The sequence below is a fragment of the Adiantum capillus-veneris genome, chromosome 20 (assembly GCF_014529385.1).
Source record: "Adiantum capillus-veneris isolate H3 chromosome 20, ASM1452938v2, whole genome shotgun sequence".
NCBI lineage: Eukaryota > Viridiplantae > Streptophyta > Polypodiopsida > Polypodiales > Pteridaceae > Adiantum > Adiantum capillus-veneris.
This window is the reverse complement of record NC_140950.1, coordinates 66417761-66440645: the sequence shown is the minus strand read 5'-3', so window position 1 is coordinate 66440645 and position 22885 is coordinate 66417761. Positions and strand designations below refer to the sequence as shown.

Here is a 22885-nt window from a genome sequence, read left to right as displayed (position 1 = left end):
AAGCGTACATGTCATATATACATCTATATATGGATATACATATTTACACAACCCCCTCACACACACACACACACACACACACAAAGTTAATTATTTATATTTATATAAATGTATGTATATTTATATACATTTACATGCAATATTTACGAATTCTATTTCAATTCCCGTACGCCTTGGCATGAAATGTTTATAAACCCCGAAACACCCAAAACCTCAAATCATCTCGTCACATTGGAACATACTATTCTTATCTTGACTAAGACACTTTGTTACAAATGCGAATGCAATTGATGTAAATCAATGAATTTTTGGTCGAGCTTTTCAACTTTAAGCAATCATAATTAATAAGTTGAATGCATGGCCACATGGGCATCCTCCTTAGATATCTTATAATGTACCAGAAACAATTTCTGGTACATTATAATGTCCTAGAGCATAGGATTTTTGTGTTTCAATGTCAGACTGTGTTCAAGACATAACTTACCTTAGAAACAATAATGCATAGCTCAGAGACTAGCCTTTTTGTATTGTACTCTTGGCTAGTATGTCGCAATGTTTTTGAGAAATTTTAGGATCCAGAGAGATTCTGTGCGCGCACGCACACGTGCGCACGCTAAAATTTTTCTTCTTCTCTCTCGCGCCGCTCATAGGATTGTCAATCTGCATGTGATGCACATGCAAATCCTCTCTCTCTCTCTCTCTCTCTCTCTCTCTCTCTCTCTCTCTGTATATATATATATATATATATATATATATATATATATTCCTCTCACAACACCGACTGCTTTGCTTGACATTGTTTACAGTTAACAATCAAACATGCCCTCTCATTCTTACAGCTGAATTAGATGACAAAGCACATAAGATGCCTTTTTAGTGCAAAGGATTCCAATGCCTAACAAATGGTATTGAAGTAAATTAGTTGTGAAAACCCCTCGAGCAAGCAACCAGAGTAATATTTGCCCTCATTAAATACCCCCTCCAAATGCCACTAAAAGTTTAGACATCATTCAGTTATGAAGGCCGGGTTCAGACTAGCCTGACGGTAGTTTCCATGTTCTCTTTATGCCACCAGCCCCTCTGTTCAGACGAGTCGGAGGAAGATTGTTTATTAAAATGGTAAGACCGTGAGGCACCCAATGGCCTTAGCTCACATGGCAAGGTGAATCTCTCCAAGCCGAATGCCGTGTGCTCTACTCTCATCATCTGCTCTTTGCATTGAAAAAGTGCCTGGAAGCCCTTCTCTTCCCCGCTCACCTCTCCTTGGGCGGGTCCAAAAATGGTTCTCTTTTTTTCGGCACAATGGGTGTGCGCCACAAGGGACACACGCCCCTTGATCCTCCAATCTTTTTAGGAATGCATATGGAGATTGCCACTCCAATCGGAGCTATCACCGAGGTAAACGGCGAGGCAAAAAAAGGTAGAGAATACAAAAAGCTGATCTAACCGAGAAAGAAATAAACAAAGGCAAAACTCAACCTATGGGACAAAACAATGTACATGTGTGGTACAGCCTCTGTCATCCCAAAAAGGAAAAGCTGAACTGAAAATGAAAGACTGTAGCAAACCTTATAACAGATTTCGATTCCTTAAAGCAAGAGGCTTCGGGCCTTAGTTTGGTAAAACAGAAGCTTGCGAGTGCATTCAACCTCCACAGGTTGAAAAACTACAAAAACCACACTCCCAACTCTCAACACGAGAGCACAAGAACTTTCAGTTCTTGAATCAACATTTGTCCACCAAGCTTCGGTAAAAGCTTGTGGAAGCAAACATCAAAAGAGAAATATAAGACTCACGTTGGCATTCTAAAACACAAAGTGAGGCTCGGAAATGAAGGCACCCATTTGCAACTAAGAAACAAAGAGAATTTGAAGGCTTCACATCCAAAGTAGGTCTCGAACATTATCATATACTCGCATAAATGCCCAACTCCCTTCTTCACAATGGCTTGTTTTAGAAAGTCAAAATCTGGCCTTGAAGGAGCAAGCAAAGCAGAGATCATGCAAAAGTGCAAGAGTCGAGAGACAACCAGAGGAGTCGAAGGAGCAAGCAAAGCAAAGATCATGCAGGAGTGGTAGTGTCAAGAGACTAGTTGATAACAAGCCTCACAGTATGGCCCTCTTTCCCCTCGAAAAGTACCGTGAAGAGTCTGATTCAGAAGTCTTACTCATAATTCATTGAACCACACCAATTAACTAATTGCAACTTGAACTTAAACATGCAATACATGAACCATTAGAGAGCAGATTAGTTAGGCCAAAAGGCATGACTCAAAATGGATATCACCCCCATGGTGTAATTAAAAGACCCTCCAGAAGCATTTTAAATGCAGCAGTTTACATAAATTCTTTACCTCTTATTTAAGATCAAAAAGATAAATAAGTAATACATTTGTCGATCAAGTGTCTATGACAACCAAACTGATACAGCTGTAATAAAGGCTTTCTTGGATAGATCAAAACCCCTCGGACTTTCACGGATCAAACTTTCCTGCGTACTGATGCGTGCCAGAGGATTATCCTTGAAAATGGATGGATTGATGTATGAATTTCAATATGGCAGCTGTGAGAGAGGGCCTACTAACCAGCTGCATAATCTCAAATGTAAATGTGTCATGATTGGGCTAAAATGATTCGCCGCACAAGAACCATAAGGGTAAAGAACCCGTTACCCATCACTATGACTCGTTAATCGGCTCTTCATAAACTCATAGGTCATAAACACAATCCCTACACTTGGTACTACTTTGAGATACTCTGGTAATATACCTCTATAAAGACCCTTCCACCCCTCTGTTTTACGTATATGTACAAACGTGCCTAACACCCCTGTTTTGTAGACAGGGAAATTCCCACCTGCTCCCTCTAACTGCATTCTCCTCCTTACAAGATCAAGCGGAAAAGTTGCTGCATTCATCCAATCATAAAACTCTCAGCACAGAAACATCGAGGAGTCCTGCAAATAAAATCTAGCATTTGGCATGTACCTGTAGATGAGGCAATTCCTGCAACGCTTCCAAAAGCTAGGCTAGACCAGACTCCTGGCAGCTCTGAACTGTAGAAACATCAAAAAGAGGTTCATAAAAGAGGAACACCGGCCGTCGAAGCTACTGTGACGAAGTGACTCTGGCAAGGCAAGAGAGGTGCCGAAATGAAGGTGTGTGTGTGTTTTTATTTTCTTCTTCTTCTTCTTTTTATAAGGATATGGGGGGGGGGGGGGGGGGGGGGGAGAGAGAGAGAGAGAGAGAGAGATGAAATGAAATGAAATGTTATGTTAATGTCTTCAAAAGGCCAAAGTGACCTATGAGACCAGAAAGTTACAATGTGGTGGATCTGATACAAAGTCAGAGTAAAGAGAGAGAGAGAGAGAGAGAGATCCTTTCACCTACCGTTGTTCAGTCCAGAGTGACTTAAGAGTCTCATATACACAAAAATTGATTGCTATATTCGGTCCAACACCCTGCAGATAAACAAAACCACTCAAATACTCCCAGCATATGATAACTCAATCCATCTGTAATTTTGCGAAACATTGACTCACCAACAACGTTGCTCCCAAGCCTTTATACAAGCCCCTCGGACCTTCGTCTCGCGTAATTGTATGAAGGGCATGTGCTATGCCTTTGTAGTATTTCTCATTTCTCTACACCCCATACAGCTAGAACTTCTCAGAAAAGCCTGAAAAACTTCACTCCATTTTGCTATACATGAGACTCGATGGCAAAGTGAGAACTTGCCTGTGCTGCAAGGCGTGTTCGAACAAGATCCAAAGGATATGTCAATGATGCCGCAGTAATTCCAGCCGCACCTCCTGCGATTAATCTGGTGCTCATCCCAACTCCCAGACTTCCTGCCTGCTCCTCTGTGCTATACATACACAAAAGCGCCTGGCAAGCAGCAAAAAAATAGATTATGAGCTTAAAATCAGCTCATAAACAAACTCACAAATCCATACCATAAAATAATTCATAAACGAATTCACAACCCATACCATTTTGTATTTTTCATATGCATAGAAGCTGATGGAGGAGTAAGGTAAGCGATGGACAATCGTGACTCCATTCCCCTTCCAGAAAGCTTTAAATCCTTCTTCTACCGCTATTCTGTATGCCTCACGTATAATACTCGGCCGATTCAACGTAGCAGCCTTGGACTGCATGCCTTCTACCTGTACCAATGTACGGAGTATCAGCAACCGCTTTTATATGAGAATGAGAACCTTATAACACTACTACGACAAGCAAAGCTATATCGCACAGGTCCCAACGCATACCACACAAGCAATAATTATAAAGGTCTCACGGATTTATAATTAGGTTCCCCGGAAACCTTGAAAAAGTGTTTTTAATGAGATAAAAAGGTATGAAGTTTCTTGTTGAAAACAAATGCATGTGAAATCGACATGTGCGACCTCCAAAGGAACCAGTTTTTGTAGTCTACATTTATCTGCAACTTGTAGACACAAAGCTAAGCTGTGAGAAGGATCTAGCATAAAAAATTAGGAGGAAAAAGACCAACTTTAAATAGACCCCAAGAATTGGCACCCCTTTTTGTTCGATATTTCTTTGTTCTTCTCCTGTAGCAATCTACCACAAAGATGGGGAGGATTTGGAGAAGCGCCAAAAAGCCAACGGAATCCCCACAAAGAATCGGACAGCATGCTATCAACTGACAACTCCACATCATTGAAAAAGCAAGTTGCTTTATGGTTGCTTTCCGGAAAGCAAGTGCTCTTCCGCAAAGAGTCTATGTCAGCATTGCTCTGTGTATGTGAGTACACCCAAAGACGCCTAGAAGGTATATGTGTGAGCATTTGATGAGCTTTTAGTGACTCTACTGGTTTTTGCAGAGTCTTGAAAAAAAAAAAAGTTGCCACCTGAATTAGGTGGGCAGCCTGTAAAAAGCAAAGGAAAGCCCCAAAACAGGGCAACCCCATAAAAGCAGCCCTAAGTGAAAAAATAGGAACACCCCCCGACCCCCCCCCAAAAAAAAAAAAAGGTCTGAGAGCAGAGGTCCCTCGGGAGTTGTACTTTTGCAATGATTAATGAAAAAGAAATACCGAAAGGAGCGCTAGACTTTGGGGCCAATACCTCTGGGCACGGAACTACGTCAGGCCGTGTCGACTCTCTCTCTCTCTCTCTCAATTAATGTTCAGTGATTATGAAGTTTCTGTTCGCGTGTTGCTATTGATTTCTCACTTGGAGTGTCCAAGCTTGTTACATTGGTATCAGAGCTCAAAAGGATTCTTCTTCTACGGAGGATCCTATCCTTTTTGCAGCACACGCATGTTTTTGTGAAAGAATCTTCGTGCCCCGACCCCAAACTTATTGGGCACTCCCACCCTTCGTACATCGCGTATCGGGCGCGCTCCCGTCTTCATCGCTCTGTCTTATAGGGCATAAGCCATAAAGAACTCCAGATTATACATGGGTTCTCGCGGAGAATATGACAAAGATAACACTTCTCGGTGGGGAGGCAGAGAAAAGTCAAAATCCGGTGCAGGAACTGAAGAAAAGGATGAAGATTTGGGCAAATTTCTCGACGGAGAAGTTTGCAAGAGCTGCGTACAAACGTCAATTGCAGGATGACACGTGTGAAAAGATTGATGAAGTACTCCAGAAACCCAAGATTTGCGAAACACCTGAAGAATTACCCAATTGATGAGGTTTTCTTGAGATGGCGAGAAGCCATTGATTCTCCTCTCAGATCGAGAGGAAAGCTGAAAGGACAAAAGAGTGCAGACAAGCGGAACCTATACTCGCAAAAAGTGCTAGACAAAACTCTTGAAAAGAAGATGAACCAGAGGGCCACCACAAGATAAGCCAGAGAGTTATAAAGCAACAGCCGAGCACGGAAGAAAAGAAAGACGAAAGCAAGACTGGTACTAGATTTTGTGGGGACTACCAACCTTGATCAGAAGAACGGAAATACTGAACTTTGCACAGCATGGGGCAAAGTGCGAGACCAAGAAACCCTTATCTTTTTTGATGGAGAAGCCAAGGCCAACTTCAACCGAATTGGCGGCTAGATTTGGAATCACGCCCAAGGAAATGGGGCCACAAGCCGAGGCTGTTCTAGCGGAACCCGAACGGGATGTTGCCATTACACCGATCATTGGCAAACTACGTTTGCAGTGTTAGTTGGAAGAGCGTGATGTCCTCCGAGGAATCCCTTGGTTCCCCAAGAATAGTGCCGTGGTCCTTTCAGGGCAGCGAAAGCCATCTGGAAGAATGAGAAGGGCAAAGAGATAGTACTTGATGGTAAAATGAAAGACCTCACAAAACGAACGACAAGATTTTCTGCAAGCTCAAGCTGACTGTTTCTCTGAGGGCTTACCAGGCAAGTTGCCTCCTTCATGTCCTGAAGATCACACGATTGATTTGATTCCCGATAGTACACCACCGAACCAGCCATCTCACCAACCTACCCGAGCCCAAAATGAGGAAATACTAAGATTTTCCCCATCCCGAGGATCGATGATATACTCGACAGACTTCAGGGTTCTACTTGCCGAATTGATCTGAAGAGTGGTTATCCGATCCGAATTGCTCCTGGAGACGTCTACAAGACAGCTTTCAGGACGACTTTTGGTTTGCATGAATATTTGGTGATGCCTTTTGGTATTACGAATGCTCCGGCTACATTCAACTGCATGATGGATAAGATTTTCAAAAAGTACCGATCATTTACCGGCACTTTATTTGACAGCATTATCTTCTTCTCCAAGAATGAAGTAGAACACAGACACCACCTATTCAGACATTGCGAAAGCATAAGTTGGTTATGAATGCGAAAAAGAGCGAATTTTTCTTGCCCGAGATACATTTCTTGGGACACATCGTCTCAACAGAAGGGGTACAGATGGACCCGGCCAAAAATTGAAACTATTCGTTATTGGCCTGATTTGAAAAATGTAGAAAAGGTTTTGCCAAAGTGCCATTGTCCACCTTTTTCCGGCCACCACGGCATAGATACGTTAAAGAAGACAGTTAAGCCCGATCATTTGGCGAAATTGTTTGTCTCACAGATTTTCCGACTATATGGCATGTCTCAGTCCTTTGTTTCGGACACAGACCCCTGGTTTACTAGAAGTATTTTGGAGGGCAATCTAAGAGAACATTGGCACGCGGCTGCAGTTCTCGTCCTCGTTCTACTTGCAAACAGATGGGCAATTTGAGATAGCAAATTCAATGGTTTTGGATTTGTTGAAGTCCTATCAGAAGACTAAATGGGAAAAGTAATTTCCCTTGGTGGAGTTTGCATACAACCACACACGGGGAAACAACCACACACGGGGAAGGCGCCATTTGAAGTATTAGAGGGCGGCCCAAGGAAAGAAAGGAAAAAGGGAATCAGCTGGTAGATCAGAGAATTCCCTAGACCCACGATAAGATTTTTTTGATGCAGATCAGTATGATCTAAATCTCGATACTGAAGATGCACGAGGCTCTTGAGAGGTCTCAAGCACGGCATAAGAAGGAAGCCAATAAGATTCGACGCGCCTTGCAGCTGAAGAAAGATGATTGGGTGCTTTTTGTTTTGTTTTAGGAGTCGGGTTGGGCACTTCCGGCCGTTCCCCTCATACACCAAAAAAGTGCACAAGAAGAATGACGAGGACTATGCACCCAAGCTCCTAGGACAGACGCTTTTGTCACTAGTTTCCTCTGGACTACGTGAAGCTTTGCTTCCCCAAGAGACCAGAATTATCTACACTCTTAGGGCAATGCCCTTGAGAGACCCATCTCGCTAACTAGTTATGGGCGTGACAGCGACCAAGTACCTCTGTTCAGAGGCCCAGGTACTGCGAGACTTGCTTTGATTGTACCTTCGGAGTTTCCTCCTCCAGGTAACTTATCGCTCACCACGCTAAACTGCCCTTGTAACCCGACGGTTTTCGCCTAGGAAATGCCATACCCGTTGGAAGGGCGTTGGCTCACACGTGGCATCCGTTGAGGTTGGTGGTGTCTTCCTTTGCACCTCCCAACCACTTTTTGGCGAGGTTGATCGGGGGCAAGACACTAGGGCGCTCTTGTAGCTCATTTGGCTTCGCTTGGGGAGAATGACGTCATTTCTCTCGAAAGGGATCGGATTATAGAATAAAAGCATAGGAAGGATGTCACAAATCAGTGACGTGGCATGCCCAGATACACCGGACACATTCCAGCAGGCAGATAGTCCCGGAAATTCCGTAGACAGTGACACGTGGCAGATTCCGTGATTTGCGGCGCAAATTCCGCTGACTTGCTGGCGTGGCAGTGCGTACGGAAATAAAGCAGGCTGTACCGAATCCAGCTTTTGCGCAAGTGGAATTCTACGTTGGCTGTTCTTGGGGAAACTTTTGGGCCAGTTGCTTTATTCTAAGAGCTTTTGAATTGAGAAGCTTTTGGGGCTCTGCTTTTGGGCATCCCTTGTAATCTATAAATTAGTGGGCAGGGCTCTCACAACACAGAGCATCTGGACGCAGAGTCTGAGAGTGAGAACCCTCCCACTCTCTTGTACTTTCAACTCAGATTAATACAAAAAGAAATACAGAAAGGGGCGTCAGTCTTTGGGGCCAATATCTCTATGCACGGAACTCCGCCGGGCCGTGTTGAATCAATTGTGAATTCTGAACTGTTTTAAAGTGAATCTCTGCTGTGTCGCGGTAGAATCTTGACTTGTCCAAGTTTGTTACAAAGGAGGGCATTATCCCTCCCTCCACCTATGCAAAGCACCCAAGTACCGGGGTACAACCTCACCAAGGAACTTTGCCACAGGCACGTGCCCTGCGGTTCCATTCCTCGAGTGCAAATCACAGCGTACCCAGAAGGGCAACCGCTTCCCGCGAGCCTCCCCACCAAGGAGAATGACGGTCCTTTCTTTAGGGTCCAACGGCAGGTCGATATCGTTGAAGGTGGAGTAAAGTCGGCCGTCTTATAGGGCCCCAACACCAGGCACGAATGCCTCTCATCCCACTTGTCCCATGCGTGGTAGCGGGCTGAGCTAAAGTCAACCGCTAGGATATACTTATTCATCCAATTATGGGTTCTTGTCGTCCAAGTCCACTTCTTGAATGGTTGGTTCTTAAGCTTCTTGTTTACCAAGGAGCCTAGCGGTACTTGTCAAAAGCCCTTGCTCGTTGTCCCCCACAAAAAGCAGGTACGGGTGGGATGTTAAACTCGTGGTGAAGAGTTGTCGTCCCTACAGAGGTCGACCTTGCTCCGTTCCCGAGTAACATTCGCATCCCGGTTGCGACGAGGCGTTGTAGAGAGAGAAGGACACGCTGATCGTGGGCCCCCATAATTTTCGCGCCATAACAAATCACTGGGTGTACGCACACCTTAAAAACCGTGAGTCGAGACCAGATGGGGATGTCTCGGTTTGCCAGCAGGTACTGGCATGCGAATAGGCTTTTCCTACCCTTGTCCGCTCGCTCCTTGACAATGCGTTCAATGGAGAAGGTCGAGTCTACATCGATACCAAGGTACTTGTACGTTTCACCTACTACGACCACATAGAGATAACCTGCAGGTCCCCATGAAACACCGTGACCATGCATTTGTCAATTCCAAAGGTCATCTCCCAAATCTGTCAATACTCAGGGAAGTGACTCGGATGGGACACGGAGACTCTTTGAGATTGTCAATCTCAAGAAGTGAACCTTAACAAGCAAACATACCAACTCAACAAGTAAACCAACACTCAATGGTCAGGGAAATCTGCCTATGTCCTTTCTCACCGCTCTAGATCATCACGCCATTTCGACACTCGAACAGACTCGAAATGCAACAAAACTTCAGGAGGAGGTTTAGGACACCTAGGGGCACTATCCTACCAAGTCTGGTCGCAATCCGACAAGGTACCAAAATCACGATCCATCATGAAAAAGGTCTTGAAAACTCCAACAGAACTATCCAAAAATGTCGCCCTATGCTCTAAGAACACTCTCTTATGGTCAAAACTGCATAAAAGTTAAAACAGTGATTTAAAAAACCTGCAATTAAGGCTCACAGACGCGTAGTCACGAACCATAGCAAAACTAACAATGCTTACACTTGAATGAAAGAGCAAAGAGAGAGGAACACAATGCGAGTTTCAAAACTAAAAACGGATTACCCAATCATTAATTGCGATCATTACAAGTTGGAGCTTCGTAGTCGCTTGAGCGTACGTGCAATAGAGCTCTTTTCTCCTCCAATGATTGGGTGCTCTTACGGTTTGAGAAGGCAGCCTAACGAAATGAAAAGGAAAGGAGCGGCTTTTTCCAAAGCTAAGAATGCGATACTATGGCCCTTTCCCAATTCAAGAGAAGATAAATGATGTATCCTTCAAACTGAAGTTGCCAGACACTTGGAAGATTCACAATGCTTTTCATATGAGTCCCTTGAAAAATTTCAAGGGTGAGGTTCCAATCGACATGGAGCCTGAGGGGCAACCTGAAGTGGAAGATAGCGAGGAGATACTCGTTCCGAAACACATAATGGCTCACCAGGAAAGGAAAGAGAAAGGTAAAGTGAACGGCGGTTCTTAGTCAAGAACTATCCAGCATTGGATGCGAAGTGGATGGAGGAGGACCTAGCAGATACTCCTCAAATTTGGAACTTTACCTTGACGCTTTTGGTCTAGCTTTGGCATCGTGCAGGCGGGACTGCACAAGAGGGGAGTTACTCCACTCCTCTGTCACAGATTGCCTGGATGGAATAAAGTCACTGATTTTCCTTTGGACTTCAGGGATACTGATGTGCTGACAGTATTCTACTCAATGACTTTATGAAACTTGAAAGAAGTACTTCGAAATGGGAATTCCCGAAAATGAATCTGATTTTTGTGCTCACTCATGTGATTGTGTTGAGTGCAGGTTTGCAAGACGGAATCGCTGCAGCATTTCGGTCTTGTGAGACCATGGACATGATCGCAATAAGGATTAGTTAATCCAACATCAGTGAGGTCCTTTGTGGATCTAGATGCGATTGCTAAATACCTTGCAAGGAATCATGGACTTAAGAATCTATAGACATGATCGCAATAAGGATTAGTTGAATCCGACATCAATGAGGTCTATGTGGATCTAGATGCGATTGCTAAATACGTTGCACGGAATCATGGTCTTAGATCTGGAATCAATTTTTAAGTGATTGATTTGATGTGAATGTGCACTGACTGTGTCGTCTCTGCGCAAGTGCTAGATGTGTGTTGTCTAGTGCTTGGTACTTAAGAGTCAGTTTAGTAGAAACTGGTTTATGGCCTCTATCTGTTCTGCAAGCGTAATCGAGGGTGATTACCATTCTTTCAAGAGGGGGTATGTCACAAAACAATGACGTGGCATGACCACCCGCGGACGGACATGCTGACGTGGCAAACAATACGGCTTGCTGATGTGGCACAGTACGGCTTGCTGACGTGGCACAGTACGGTTGTGGCAGACAGTACAGTCCCCCACGATTTGCACTGACAAGTGCTGACGAGGCAGCCTGTACGGATTTCGGCAAATTGCACTGGTTGCTTTTCTTGGTAGATTTTTGACCAGTTGCTTTTGGGGCTAATTGCTTTTGAGTTTAGAAGGCATCCCTTGTAAGAATAAATAAGCCCTTGGGACCTCACTCAGAAGAGCATCTGGACGTAGAGTCTGAGAGCAGAGGTCCCTCGAGAGTTATACTTTTGCAATGATTAATGAAAAAGAAATACTGAAAGGGGCGCCAGACTTTGGGGCCAATACCTCTAGGCACGAAACTACGCCAGGCCGTGTCGACTCTCTCTCTCTCTCTCTCAATTAATGTTCAATGATTATGAAGTTTCTTTTCGCGTGTTGCTATTGATTTCCCGCTTGGAGTGTCCAAGCTTGTTGGGGAGGGAGGGGGGGAGGACCAGCCAATCTTTTGGCCCTGGTACTTCGCCAATCTTCTTATTCTCTTTATCTTCCTTCTCTATTAGTTTGGTTCATTTATCTAAGTTTATTGATATGTGTTGTGCACCACGCGTGAGTCTTGCATCTACGCTTCCGCATTGTGCTATTCTGACATGGTAAATGTCATCAGCGCTTGACCCTACACGATGACAATGAAGAAGAGAAGGAGCTCACAGGGATGGAGACCGCAAGAATACAAGCCTATGATCAGCCTTGTTGCTCGCAACACAGATTGAATCTGCCTTCCAAGTGTCACATATAGGTGTGGTTGGAGTGCTACGATCGCACTGCCCCTCGAATTTTCTCAATGTTTTTTTGTCATTGTTGCCGATCTCAAGTTCTCATAGCCCTTTCTTTACAAACGCTACCCCTCAAGTTTTTTATGCTGCCCAGCCCATCTTCTCATATCTAACAATGGTTTTTAACATTGAAGTTTGGCTCTTGTCACATTTTTTGTTAATGTACAAACAAAGGTTGCACTAGCGTTTTTTCCAAACGCTTTAAGTTGAGGCTCTCCTGGCGTTTTACAACACATGGCACTCTGAGCAGCAAGCAAGGCAGTAAGTTGCAAGGGAACATGAGGAGCAAGTGACAATGGCGGCCAACCATAAGAGACGCAGTACCACGTCGAGATTGGCTTGGAGGCCATGTACCTTGCTGGTGATGCCATTAATTGGTACCACACATGGCAAGAGGCACAATTGGCCGCGCACCTAGAGGCAGCCGACGAAGATGCGCCCCTTTCCTTCAACTGGGCCGACTTCCAAGACAAGCTCAAGGCGCGGTTTATGCCACCCCAGTACCTAGCACGATTGAAGGACAATTGGCATGGTCTCAAGCAAAATGGTATGCAAGTTATGTATTTCTCTAATCGTATTTTGCAACTTGGCACCCAATTACGCAAATCGGATGATGAGTGCAAGGAGGCATTCCTTTATGGATTGGACGAGTATATCAAGTTTGATGTCGAGGTACTCGATCCAATCGATCTCAATTTCATGTCAGGAATTATTTTCCTTAGTTAGCCTTGAATTAATTTTGTAAAATTGGTTGTGTTTGCACTATTTTAAGAGAGAAATGGATGTGGGTTTCCTATTGAGTACTTCACAAAGTGTGAGCTTTTTTGGTGGTCTAGTGTTTAGGTTTGTTTGCTATTGTTGTTGTATTTGCTATACAGGGACATTGTTGACATGGATGCTTCTTCACCTCAAGTTTTTGAACTAACTTTCTATTATAATTTTCGAAACTCGTGTTTTTAGTAATCTTTTCATGAGTTTTTTTGCTAAAAATTTCTTCAATGGTCTTAACTGATTCTTAAACAATACCTAGTTTGCTATGATAAGTGAACTTTGAAATCCCCTAGCCTTTGAACTGATATATTTGATCTTTTATCCTTGAGTTTGAGACAGGCGGTAGAGATTGCTATCGCACAGGAGATGAAGCACAATAAAGGAAAACCTAAGGAAAACAAGACTTCTCAAAGTACCACTCAGACTTCTCAGAACCCTCAGAACGGTAAGAACGGTAAGAATGGTAAGAATGGTAACTCTTCTAACCAATCTTCATCTAGTCTCTCAAAAAAGAACTCACACAATGAATCTAAGGGTAAAGCTAACACAATTGCTAAACCTACGCTCACCCCATATGAAAAAGCAGCACAAGGAATTTTAGGAGGATACATCACATCAGAAGAACAAAGCATTTATTCTAAGGAAGGTCGATGTCATCATTGTCACATCAAGGGTCACATAAAAAGAACATGTCCTAAGATTGAATCTAGCGAATCTAAAGAACCCACAGAACCCACATCCTCTATTAATGCCATAAATTAAAACACGAGTGTGACCCGAGTTTCTCATGATCCTCCCATTAATGAGTCTCTCATTAAGTGTTATGGTCATGTGAAGGGTCAACGTTTTGTCATATTGTTTGATCCAGGCAGTATGCATGATGTGATAAGTGACTCTCTTGGCGTGAGAGCCCGCTTGGAGGTTAGCAAGACATCTCCTTTCGAGGTGTCGGGCTTCACTCCCGGTATGGACTCTCTCATTACAGGAGAATGCCTTGGTGTGTTGTTCACGGTTGAACAAGTGTCCTTCCACAGAGAATTTGTAGTATCTCCTCTTTCAGGATGTGATATGCTTTTAGGAATTCGATGGTTTCGTGAGCATAACCCTCTCATTGATTGGGCAGCCAATACTTTCACTTTCAATGCCAAAAGTGACTCTCCCATTGTCATTCGTGGGGAGGAAGTGGTTCATTCTTCATCTCTCATTTCTAATGTGCAAGCAAAGCTTGAAAAGAATTAGGAGAAGGAGACTCTCAGTCTTGTCTTCTCCAAAGCACGACACACATGATTTGCATGATATAGATGTGATTATTCACAAGCATGATGATTTGTATGATAAAGATGTGATTGTTCACAAGGATGATGGTTTAGTTGATGCTTTTTCTAGTGAAGCTAACCTCATTGCACATTCGATCAATCACCAAGAACCCATTTTGGCTCTCGAGTCGAGGTCCCAAGAACCCCCACAGGAAGTATTATGTGTTCGTATGATTCGTCAGCACGCATTGTTCGAGTGTTCGTTCGTGACGGTTTCTTGTATTTTCGTCACCGTCTTTATGTGTTCCCTTTCCACAGGCATGCCATATTGTACGATCCACATGATTCACTCATGAATGAGCACGGATGTATGCCGATTACTCATGAAAAGATGAAATGTTTGCATTCAAGGAACTCAGATTCCATGTCTCTTCCTTGGCATGACACAGTATACGAAAGAGCACAAGAAGGATTGACCATCAAGCATCGGCATTTCCATTGTGATTTGCCACAGTTGATAGATTTAGATCAGAAAGACAAGTTTCGATTCCAATTTTTGCATGTGTTTGATGAACAATTTGGCACTCTGTCTCTTTCTTCATCTACATTGCATGCACAGTCTTTAAAGAAGACTATAATTTTTCCAATCACTTTACATGGAATGGGTATGTTCATGTTTTTGTGTTGGAAGTGGTTTCAGGAATTTTTCTCCTCGGAGATTCTTGAAGAAGGTAGATCCACAACTATAGCCGAAGTTGGAACTCTGGCACAGCCACAGATGACTTTGTGTCGCTTTCTGTCACAAAACGGGAGCGTACACGAGCACTTAGAAAATCTGAAAAAATAAAATACCTTGCAAAGGTGAGAGAAGGGAGAAGATCGACACAGTATTGGGGACCAGAAGATGGGCTGGTCTCCCCCCGTCAAGAGTATTCTTTATTTAGGGAGAATTCGTATACAAGCACGAGAACCCGAGGAAACCCCTCCGTTCTGTAATCTTAGACCCGAAGGTCGTGCTTTCCCGTAAAGGGCTTGGACACAAGGCCGTTCCTTCCCGTAAGGGACTTCGGCGCGAAGCCGTACTTTCCCGTAAGGGACTTAGGCGTGAAGCCGTACTTCTCGCGAGGGGCCTTCCCGTAAGACGGGAGATTCCTGCAAAACAAACCACACAAAGCAATAATTCTCAAAACGTATCAACACCTTATACCTGTCGCTCCTTGCTCGGGAAAGCGACCTCCGTACTCAGTAGTCACACGAACACTTGCAATTTCCGTCGCCAACCCGTGCTCCAGAATCCCAGCGCTAGCACCTTCTACTGCTTCCGGCATGTCCTAAAACTAGAACGCTTGCTGCCTTTTTATAGGCCCTTGCACTCGGCTGGAATAGGAGCCGAAAAAGCAGAACTTGGAGCCCCTAGAGAGAGGAGAGAGAGGGATCGCTGATTCTGGCGCCTTCTAGAGAGAGGAGAGAGAGAGATCGCTGATTTTCAGCCTGCGTAGCTTATTAGCGCTGGATTTTTAGAGGGCCTTGCTTTATTTTATTAATAAAAGGGCTGGTCACTTAAAAGTGACCGGCCACTTTATAAAATAAAGTGTGAACCTGTTCAAACTTTAAAAACTCACTCAGTTAGTGAAAACAATGCTACACGAACACATTCCAGGCGTCCCAGGGTGCAGAACACGGCACAGATGCAATGCAGACACAGACTCCTCGCGGGAAAGCATCTGCCCTCCCACGAATGTTCCTGCTTTTCGTAAAAAGCTTCATTAAACCCATCTTTATTCTTGTGCTTGCGTTCTTACGCGTATTTTCTTACTCAATTCGGATTTCCTCTTTAGCCTACGGAATGCCCCCTTACTGATGCACCCGTCACCCATCATGTGACGCATCAGGGGCACTCGTAACCCGGCCCTTTCCACCGAACTTACGGAAACTCCTTCGCGATGTTTACCGTCACCCATCAAATGACACATCAGAGTTGTCCGTTCTTGCTGGCAGTTCCTGTAGCTACAATCTTTTAACAGTTCTTAGTGCACACAATAAAATATCCTATAAAAGAGATTAATCATTAAAAATAAGAAAATAGTCCAATTAGCAACATCCCTCTGGCTTCTAAACAGTTGACCTCAACTGTAGTGCTTGGACATATACCTCCAGTATCTCGGGATAAGCTGCTAATTCCTCCTGCGTCATCCACTGAGCATCTAGATTCGAATAGTTCTTAAACTTAACTAAATACTTCCGTGTTATCTTTCCGGATTTGAGAGGCCGCTCCTGATGACTTACTATCTGCTCTGGTTGGAGTATTTCTTCTGTTTCCTCAACCTCAGGAGGTTCCTCAACACTAGGCTGGCTCGGAGGCGGTCCCACATACGGCCGGAGTAAACTGACATGGAAAGCATCATGGATCCTCCAATTAGGTGGTAGCTCTAATCGGAAAGTGACATCATTCACTCGCTCAGTGATCTTAAACGGCCCATAATAACAGGTAGAAAGTTTTACCACCTTCCCCTTATGAGACGCTTGTTTCTTAAGTCTTGCCTTCTCAAACTTGAGTAAGACTAACTGTCCGACTGTTAAGTCTAGATTCCTTTTGTGCTTGTCTGCAGCTTTCTTATGCTTTTCTTGAGAGCGTAGAATAGCTCTCCTAACTTGCCCGTAGGCTGTGTCCAAATCCCGGACAAATTCATCTACTGCAAAGATCTTATCCTTAGTTAAAAGGATCGGTGGAAGCAAAGGCTTACCATAGAGAATCTCAAAAGGTGCTTTCCCCGTCGATGAGTGTATGGTATTGTTATACGCATACTCGACAAGAGGCAAATATTTCTCCCAGTCAGATTGCCGGTCTGACACATAAGCTTTTAACATATCCAATACTGTGGAATTGGCTATCTCACTTTGCCCGTCCGTTTGAGGATGGTAGGCAGATGAAAAATTCAGCTTCGTACCAAGATTATCCATCAAGGCACGCCAAAAATTTCCTGTCATGCGAGGATCTCGATCACTCACAATAGACTTAGGCATTCCATGATGCTTAAAGATCTGTGCCAGGAAGACCCTAGCCATATGATCTGCTTTGATCGTTTTCTTGACTGGTATAAAGTGTGCTTGCTTGCTAAACCTGTCCACAATGGTCCAGATCACGTCATTTCCAGTCTGAGTTCTAGGGAGGTCCATGATGTAGTCCATGGCGATACTTTCCCAAGGTTCATTAGGCACAGGCAAAGGTTGTAGCAACCCAGGCGTCTTATGCCGATCATCTTCACTTTTTGGCAAACCAAGCATTCCCTGACATACTTATCAATGTCTGCTTTAAGGCTCGGCCAAAAGAAATATCTTTCCATTGCTAAGGTCGTAGGGAGAATACCCCGATGACCCGCATAGGGCGAAGCGTGTGCTTCATCCATGATCTTCTTTCTTAATGGTTCCGCCACACATATGGCATGATGGTGGTAGAGATAACCGTCCCGAATGGAATAGGGAAACTCATTCTCTCCACGATGTAGCTTTCCCCAAATGGTGGAGAAATCTAGATCATTCGGATACAAATCTGGTAGTGCTTCTAGTTCTTGGTGATACACCGAAGTGATAGTGTTCACCCTTGGCTGCCTAGACAATGCGTCAGCGACCACGTTCTTACTCCCAGCCGTGTGAAGGATCTGGAAGTGAAACATGGACAAAAAGTTTGCCCATCTCATCTGCTTCTTAGAATGTTTCCTTTGCGTAAGAAAATACCGCAAACTCTGGTGATCAGTCTTGATCACAAAATCCGCTCCTAGAAGATAGTGCTTCCAGTTGGATAAGGCGTGAATCACAGCCGAGAGTTCCTTTTTGTAGATTGATGCATGCAACTCTGCATCCTTAAGCCGTCTGCTTTTGTAGGCCACTGCATGGCCTTCTTGGTTTAACAATGCTCCGATGCAATCGCCTGAAGCATCGCAGTGAACCTCAAATGGTTTCCTTAAGTCAGGCACTATCAAAATAGGTCCATGGCTTAGCAAGTACTTGAGCCGATCAAAAGCTCCTTGTTGTCTCGATCCCCATCTGAATGGAATCTTCTTCTTTGTCAAATCATGAAGTGGTCCTGCTACATGAGCAAATCCTCGGACAAACCTTCGATAATACGAACATAATCCCAAGAAGCTACGTACATCATGTACTGTAGTGGGAATAGGCCAATCTTCTACCACTCGGATATTGGCAGGATCCATACTCACTTGATTGTGAGAGACTATATGGCCGAGATAGTGTATCTCTGAGAGGAAGAACTCGCTCTTCTTTGCATTCACATGCAACTCATGCTTTCGCAATTCTTGAAACACTAAGTCCAAGTGCTTCCGATGTTCCTCTTCTGACTTAGAGAAGATGAGTATGTCGTCAAAGAATACTCCCGTAAAAGCTCGATACGGGCTGAAAATGCGGTCCATCATGCGATTGAACGTCGCAGGAGCATTGGTCAAGCCGAAAGGCATTACCAAAAATTCATATAGTCCAAAGGTTGTGCGGAAAGCAGTCTTATGGACATCCTCAGGGGCGATCCGTATCTGGTGATACCCACTCTTTAAGTCTATGCAACTAAAGACACTTGCACCCTGCAACTTATCAAGTATATCATCAATCTGAGGGGTCGGAAAGCGATTCTTGATCGTGATCTTGTTTAAAGACCTATAATCTATGCACATTCAAAACGTGCCATCTTTCTTCTGCACCAGTAGAACTGGAGAGCAGTAGGGTGAAGCACTTGGCCGTACTAACCCTTTCTCTAGAAGCTCGTTGACTTGCTTCAGAATTTCCTCTTGCTGGGCAAGACTCACCCGATAAGGGGGTTGATTGGGAGGCGAGCTACCCGGTATGAGATCTATGCGGTGATCTTCCGGGCGTACCGGAGGGAGTTCATCAGGGAGTGTTTCCGTGAAACAATCTTTGTACTTTTCAATAAATTGAAGACGCTTAGTTTCCAGACTAGAGAGAGAGTCCCCACTAGTTTTATCCTTCTCATGTGCAAAAATCAAGTAAGCAGAAACACACTTCTTCATTTCTTTCTTAATGGAGATATGGCTTACAATTGGGAACTGCCAATCTCCTACATCAGCATGAATCTTTATTTTCTTACCCCCATGATCAAAAGTGAGGATCTTTTCCACATAATCGGGAATAGGTGTCATGTGGAAGTGCCATGGCATACCCAAGATGATATCACATCCCTCGATGGGTGCCATCAAAAATGATTCGCGGTCCTTGTACTCGCCAATCCGAAGATTGAGCTGTCCTTGCACGGGAGTTGCATTGGTTGTCAACCCCTCGAATGCCGATCCGGATGTAACCGGTGTGCCAAGCTGAGCCGGTGTAAGGCACAAACGTTCCGCAGTATCCAGGGAGATGAAGTTATCCATGGATCCTGGATCATAAAGAATCAGTACTCACTGGTTGTTCAAAGACCCCCAGCCCTTCAGAAGTTGACGCTTCCCTTTCTCCGTTTCTGTGTTTCCTTGAACATCTGGAATTGAGTTCGAGCTTGGTGGTGAGGGTTCCTTCCTTGCTTTCTCTTGCCTCGTAGAGGCTTGTTCTTGCCATTGCTGCTTTAGCGGGCAATCTGGTTTCATATGTCCTTTCTCGCCACAATAGAAGCATCTTCCTTCCTCTCTGAAAGTTTGAAGTTGAGTAGGAGAAAGATACTTAGTTCACTTGCCATTGCCCTCTGGCTTCTTAGAATGATCATAGTCCCTAGATGGAGGACGTTTTCTTCCTTGGCCCCCTTGGTCATCGTAGACCCCTCTTTGTCTTGCACGGTAAGTGCTATGCTCCATTTTTCTGGGTGTCCCAGTTGAGTGCAAATCCTCAGCAATGATTGCTGACTCCATCATCCTCTGAAGAGTATCATGCGGATACACTTTCATACTCTTTCGAAGCTGCGGTTGGAGACCCGCTTCGAACTTTCGTTTCTTTTCCTCGTCGGCAATCTTCATGAAGGGAGTGACCTTCAGAAGAACCGACCAATACTTGTCCACATACATCGTTACTCTTTCATGTTCCTTCTGGGCAAGCCAGTCCCATTCCTTCCGTATGTCCTGCTCGAAGTCAGGTGGATGAAATTGTTCATAAAAATTCAGATTTGAAGCTCTCCCAAGTTCTGGCCTGAGAACCTTCCAGAATCTTGGCTAACCACCAATTACTTGCCGTTTCCTTGAGGTGCATCCCCACATGGCGTAATTTGGATCTTTCTGTGAAGTGCCCATTGGTAAAGACAACTTCAAACTGTCTGATGAAGGACAGTGCTTTGGAGATGTCTCTCCATCCGTTGTAGGTTTCGAACTTGATGTCCTTGTCGCCCGATTTGAAGACTCTCATGCGATGTTGAGACATTGCGACCATGCTTCTTGAATCGAGGCTTGTCTTTAGGTTGATGTAGGGTAGTAGTAGTAGCGGCTTCCTTCTTCTAACGAGATGATCGAGAAGTAGAAGTATAATCAGGAGAGTAAGATGGAGATGAGATAGAGATGTCCTTGCTCTCGTCTAGCAAAGAGAGCGCTTTTTCCTGGCCTTTCCTTGGAGTAGGCCGTTCATTCCGATCCGAAGATCCTTTGTGCACCTCGGCACGTTCTTCTTCTCTTTCCTCCTGTGGTCTCACGCCAACAGTGTTGTCTTGATGCCTGGCTGCATCGGTTCCATTCATTTTCTTCATTCCGCCCAAGAGCTTTTGGACATCTGGCAATAGTAAGATTTGTTGCAAACCCGCAAGCTGAGCTTGCACTTGTTGAAGCTCCTCTTCAACGCTTCTCCCTTGGCCCGACATGGTTCTTCCCGTTCTTCCCGGAATCGTCCTTCTTTGCAGAGAAAGAGAGGAGTCCGAGCTCTGATACCACTGTCACAAAACGGGAGCGTACACGAGCACTTAGAAAATCTGAAAAAATAAAATACTTTGCAAAGGTGAGAGAAGGGAGAAGATCGACACAGTATTGGGGACCAGAAGATGGGTTGGTCCCCCCCCCGGTCAAGAGTATTCTTTATTCAAGGAGAATTCGTATACAAGCACGAGAACCCGAGGAAACCTCTCCGTTCTGTAATCTTCGACCCGAAGGTCGTGCTTTCCCGTAAAGGGCTTGGGCACAAGGCCGTTCCTTCCCGTAAGGGACTTAGGCGCAAAGCCGTACTTTCCCGTAAGGGACTTAGGCGTGAAGCCGTACTTCCCACGAGGGGCCTTCCCGTAAGACGGGAGATTCCTGCAAAACAAACCACACAAAGCAATAATTCTCAAAACGTATCAACACCTTATACCTGTCGCTCCTTGCTCGAGAAAGCGACCTCCGTACTCAGTCGTCACATGAACACTTGCAATTTCCGTCGCCAACCCGTGCTCCAGAATCCCAGTGCTAGCACCTTCTGCTGCTTCCGACATGTCCTCAAACTGGAACGCTTGCTGCCTTTTTATAGGCCCTTGCACTCGGCGGGAATAGGAGCCGAAAAAGCAGAACTTGGCGCCCCTAGAGAGAGGAGAGAGAGGGATCGCTGATTCTGGCGCCTTCTAGAGAGAGGAGAGAGAGAGATCGCTGATTTTCAGCCTACGTAGCTTATTAGCGCTGGATTTTTAGAGGGCCTTGCTTTATTTTATTAATAAAAGGGCTGGTCACTTAAAAGTGACCGGCCACTTTATAAAATAAAGTGTGAATCTATTCAAACTTTAAAAACTCACTCAGTTAGTGAAAACAATGCTACACGAACACATTCCAGGCGTCCCCGGGTGCAGAACACGGCACAGATGCAATGCAAACACAGACTCCTCGCGGGAAAGCATCTGCCCTCCCGCGAATGTTCCTGCTTTTCGTAAAAAGCTTCATTGAAACCATCTTTATTCTTGTGCTTGCATTCTTACGCGTATTTTCTTACTCAGTTCGGATTTCCTTCTTAGCCTACGGAATGCCCCCTTACTAATGCACCCGTCACCCATCATGTGACGCATCAGGGGCACTCGTAACCCGGCCCTTTCAACCGAACTTACGGAAACTCCTTCGCGATGTTTACCGTCACCCATCAAATGACACATCAGAGTTGTCCGTTCTTGATGGCAGTTCCTGTAGCTACAATCTTTTAACAGTTCTTAGTGCACACAATAAAATATCCTAAAAATGAGATTAATCATTAAAAATAAGAAAATAGTCCAATTAGCAACACTTTCGGCGCGGCCCAAAGAAGCAATCGTTGCAGACCTTTATGAAGTTCAAGTATCACACGACCCACACATCAGAGTGGGCCGACAAAGAGTCCTTCCCAGGATTCATCCAGACGCTGTTGGCAATCTCCCTCGACGCCATACAGTTCGGTACCAGTACCTCACTTTAAAAAGGAGGGGATAACACGTGCACATCTAACCCTATGTGCATGTGGACAAGCTACTTCATGACAAGGGTTCAGTTAGCTTAGCTTAGGAAGTGTTCTGGCACTTTTGTGATTCTGTTCGCAGACCGTGCATATCCAGGCACTTAGAGTAGATGCATATCCTCTGGTTGCACACAACATGATCATCAGCATTACCATCAGAATCCATCATGAGCATTTTACAGTGCACAGAACCTATTTTCCCTATTTTAGCCATTTTTCACTTATTATTATTAAGTGACTTTGTTGGGAAACTGGGTAGGGCAAATTGGCTAAGGATATATATAAGAAACCTAGCGCTAG

At 44.5% G+C, this 22885-nt stretch overlaps 1 protein-coding gene across 1 annotated transcript in view; it reads right to left on the bottom strand.

Moving 5' to 3' along the window:
• Nucleotides 1-2251: 2251 nt before the first annotated feature.
• LOC147432643 (uncharacterized) overlaps nt 2252-22885 on the bottom strand; it is a 58049-nt gene continuing 37415 nt past the window's right edge. Inside the window, exons 2-7 of the mRNA XM_086491621.1 lie at nt 3991-4167; nt 3737-3886; nt 3541-3642; nt 3389-3459; nt 2987-3054; nt 2252-2906 (exon numbers count right to left, since the gene is read on the bottom strand). Coding sequence (XP_086347747.1) covers nt 2668-2906; nt 2987-3054; nt 3389-3459; nt 3541-3642; nt 3737-3886; nt 3991-4167 — 807 coding nt within the window. The 3' untranslated portion in view covers nt 2252-2667. The remainder of the gene's footprint in view (nt 2907-2986; nt 3055-3388; nt 3460-3540; nt 3643-3736; nt 3887-3990; nt 4168-22885) is intronic.